The following is a 3773-nucleotide window of genomic DNA, read 5'->3' as shown; positions in this document are numbered from 1 at the left end:
ATGGTCTCAATCCGACCCCGTGATCCACCTGCCTTGGCCTCCCAAAGTGCTGGGATTACAGGCGCGAGTCACTGCGCCCGGCCTGATCAAAGCTTTCTGGATGGCCACGTCCACACTCCTTTGGGTCCCGGCACCACGGTCCTGGAGTAGCCATGGAGCTGAAGGAGGGGCGCCTCCGAGCTCTGAGGAACAACTGGCAGTAGGGACAATCAGAGTCCACTCCCGCCGTGTGTCTGACCCCGACAAGCAGGACCAGGCCAAGGGACCTGGTCCAGGAAACACAGCGTTCCTCCACCCCCACCACCCAACTCACACAGGGCCTGTCCTAATGACCATTCGCAAGGGAGGTGCCTGTTGGCCAAGGTGAGAGTCAGAAGCCTCCTGCCCCACCCAGCAGAGCCCTGGCTCCTGGGATGCCGGACTGGCATCCAGAGAGCCCTGTGTGACTGTCAGCCACCGACACGGGCCCACCCTCCTGAGGGCACGAGCAGGTGCACGCTGCCGCGTGGGGTGGCCTGAGTGTGGTGGGGGCCCCGTGTCACGTCTGTGCACAGAAAACCCTTCAACAGAAGCTCCCGCGTGACACTGGTGCTGGGACACGCCTGGCGCAACCCAGCGTCTCCACAGGAGCTGGGCTCCCATCTGGGTGGGAGCACCCGAGCCTGACTCACCTGCCAGGACAGAGCCAGCTTAGCGATCTCCTGGCCCGACATGCCCTCCGTCAGCTGAGTGATCTCTGAGCACTTCCTCCCGTAGTCAAACTGGGCCAGCTTCGGACGCCTGTGAAGGAGTTCCCAAGTGGGCCGGCCAGGGCAGCGGCTCCCACACCAGGAGGTGGGGGCTGGAACACAGGCAGCCGGGCCGTCACCCACGCTAGATGGCCCCTGGATGGGGGACCAGGTGAGGCGGGACACTTACTGCTTTCCTTCTGTGGCCGCCTTAAGAACGTAGTTGTCAAAATACATTCCCACCAGGCGCTCCCGCTCCTGCTGCCCCGGCAGGTCGAAATGAAGCATGAAGTCGATGCGGTTGCAGATGTCCCAGTAAAACTGCTCGGGGTGGCGGCTGGCCAGGACCAGCATGAATCTACGGAGTGGGGATGAGGATACTGGGGCTGCCGGCCGAGCTGCCCCCAGGGGAACAGGGGCTCCTCAGCCCCCTCAGGGAGACTTTCCAGGAGAATCTAAAGCGGCAGCTTGTGAGCACAGGAAACACCGGGAGGACGCGGCACAGCCCTGGTCACGGCCTGCCTGTCCCACCACGCCCAGCTGTCCCCCTGCCCGGCTACCTGGCCCTCTGTTCTCATCCCATGTGGCGCTTCCCCGCTGACACTTGCCCAGCCTGATAGGCAGCGCCGGGACCACCACTCCCTCCTGCTGCCTGAGCCGTGCCATGCTGGGAGCAGGGATGCGGGACCCAGAGTCCATGTCAGGAGTGGCCACGCCAGCCAGGAGCAGGACCTCGGGGGCCCAGGTGCAGCGGAGGCTCAGCAGGGGCCCAGCCCTGCCTCTCTGGGAAGAACCTGAGCCAGGGCTCCAGGGAGCGTCTACCGGCAGAAGCTGAGCCAGGGAGCCCAACACGCCTGAGGAGTCGGCCACGGCCAACTGGCAGGACTTGATCTTCCGTGTGACACGTGACCGGGGCTGGAGGGGCCCAGGAGACCAAGAAAACTCAACCTTAGGGGATTTGGGAGGGTCTAGGGAGCCTGGCCGTGGGGCGATCCCCATACTGGGGACCTCTGGGCAGCAGCTCACGGAGGACGCACAATGTGGGGAGGGCCCCAAGCCTGGAGGGTGCATCCCTGTCCAACAGTGGGGGCCAAGGCCCCAGGCTCTGCTCAGACACACAGGACCTGTTCGTGCCCAGCTTCCCGTGGGAGCAAACGTGTCTCCATCTCCCACCCCAGGGCACCCACACCCTCCAAGGGAGGCCCCAGCAGAGCCTCAGACCATCAGACCGCCTCCCTTGCAGGCACAGGACCGCGGAAACCCAGGGGCAGAGGGACCTGCAAGCTGGGGCGGCATCGCACCGGGCCGTGAGGACAGGACTGACTCCAGCTTTGCCCAGGAGGCCCCCACATGTTCCTCAATGACACTTCATGCTGTCCCGAGCTGGGCCGTTCCTAGGGGACATCCGAGGTGGGCACGTTGAGGCTACGGGTGCTGCCCTGCACTGTGATCCAGGGCCCCTGAGATCCCTCGGTGGGAACCAAGGGCGACGGCTGCAAAGCCCTACCCGGGAGCCCAGGACCCGAGGGGCCCCCTCACCTGTGGCTGAGCTGCCTCGTGTACTTTAGGAAGGCGTTCTCGGCGGCTCTGAGGTGGTAATTGCTCATCTTCTCCCGCAGAGAAGGTTCCAACCTTAGGCACCAGGAGCAAAGCCTTGTAAACAGCCACAGCAGAAGGTCCCACAGGCCTCCCTCCTGCAGGGAGCAGGGACGCGGCCACACTTTCATGGATCTAAACTCAAAAGCCTGACCAGGGCCAGGGACGGCGGCTCATGCACGTGACCCCGCATTTTGGGAGGCCGAGGCGGGCAGATCACCTGAGGTAGGGAGTTTGAGGCCATCCTGGCCAACATGGTGAGACCCCGTCTCTACTAAAAATACAAAAATCAGCCAGGCGCGGTGGCACACCTGTAGTCCCAGCTACGTGGGAGGCTGAAGCAGGAGAATCACTTCAACCTGGGAGGGAGAGGTTGTAGCGAGCTGAAATTGCACCACTGCACTCCAGCATGGGCGACAGAGTGAGACTCTGTCTCAAAAAAACAAACAAACAAACAAAGAAAACCAAAAAAATCCCTGACTCGGAATGGGGGCTCACGTCTGTAATCCCGGAACTTCACAATGTCAAGGCGGGAGCGTCTCTTATAGCTCAGAAGTTTGAGCCCAGCCTGGGTAACGAGGGGGAAAGTCCATCTCTACTAACATTACCAAAAAACGGCCGGGCACGGTGGCTCACGCCTGTAATCCCAGCACTTTGGGAGGCCGAGGTGGGAGGGTCACCTGAGGTTGGGAGATCCGGACTAGCCTGACCGACATGGAGAAGCCCCTTCTCTACTAAAAAAAATACAAAATGAGCCGGGCGTGGTGGTACATGACTGTAATCCCAGCTACTTGGGAGGCTGAGGCAGGAGAATTGCTTGGACCCAGGGGGAGGAGGTTGCGGTGAGCCAAGATTGCACCACTGCACTCCAGCCTGGGCAACAAGAGCAAAACTCCATCTCAAAGAAAAAAAAAAAAATTAGCCAGGCATGGCACTGTGCCCCTGCAGTCCTGGCTACATGGGCGGCTGAGGCAGGAGGACAGCTTGAGCTTGAAAGTTCGAGGCAACAGTGAGCTGTTTTTTTGAGAAGAAGCCTCGCTCTGTCCCAAGGCTGGACCCTCAAAAGAACAACCTTAACTTTAAGCTGACCAAAACAAAAAAAAAAAATGCTGTTTTTCACACAAAACTTAGAGAAAAAGGAATTGAGCAGCGGGCTGTGGCCTGGTCCAGGATGACGGACACACCCGCCCCCCCACTCCCGGGGTCAGACAGAGGCTTAGGGACACTCACAGTGGCTTGCTTCCAAAGGAAGGCGTCCGCGTCGTCCACGAAGAGCAGGAGGCTGTGAACGAGAGGGAGGCCAAGCACGGCGAGAGTGACACCCGGAGCGGCCCACAGCAGCGTCCGGCTGTGGCGGGAGCAGGCCGAGCGGGCAGATCCCCAAGGGGTGCAGCCTCTGCCCCTTAAGGAGCCCTGAGTCCTGGATCTGACAGAAGCCCATCAGCCTGG

General features: G+C 61.3%; 1 protein-coding gene across 1 annotated transcript in view; it reads right to left on the bottom strand.

The window, feature by feature from the left end:
- Positions 1-671: 671 nt before the first annotated feature.
- Positions 672-3773, bottom strand: part of LOC105555197 (ATPase family AAA domain-containing protein 3C-like) — a gene marked incomplete at its 3' end in the record, with an annotated part of 8457 nt that continues 5355 nt past the window's right edge. Inside the window, exons 9-10 of the mRNA XM_012002006.1 lie at positions 919-1086; positions 672-780 (exon numbers count right to left, since the gene is read on the bottom strand). Coding sequence (XP_011857396.1) covers positions 672-780; positions 919-1086 — 277 coding nt within the window. The remainder of the gene's footprint in view (positions 781-918; positions 1087-3773) is intronic.

This window comes from Mandrillus leucophaeus, unplaced genomic scaffold, assembly GCF_000951045.1.
Source record: "Mandrillus leucophaeus isolate KB7577 unplaced genomic scaffold, Mleu.le_1.0 Scaffold672, whole genome shotgun sequence".
Taxonomy (NCBI): Eukaryota; Metazoa; Chordata; class Mammalia; order Primates; family Cercopithecidae; genus Mandrillus; species Mandrillus leucophaeus.
Note: the sequence above shows the minus strand (reverse complement) of the source record. Positions and strands in the feature narration are given on the sequence as shown.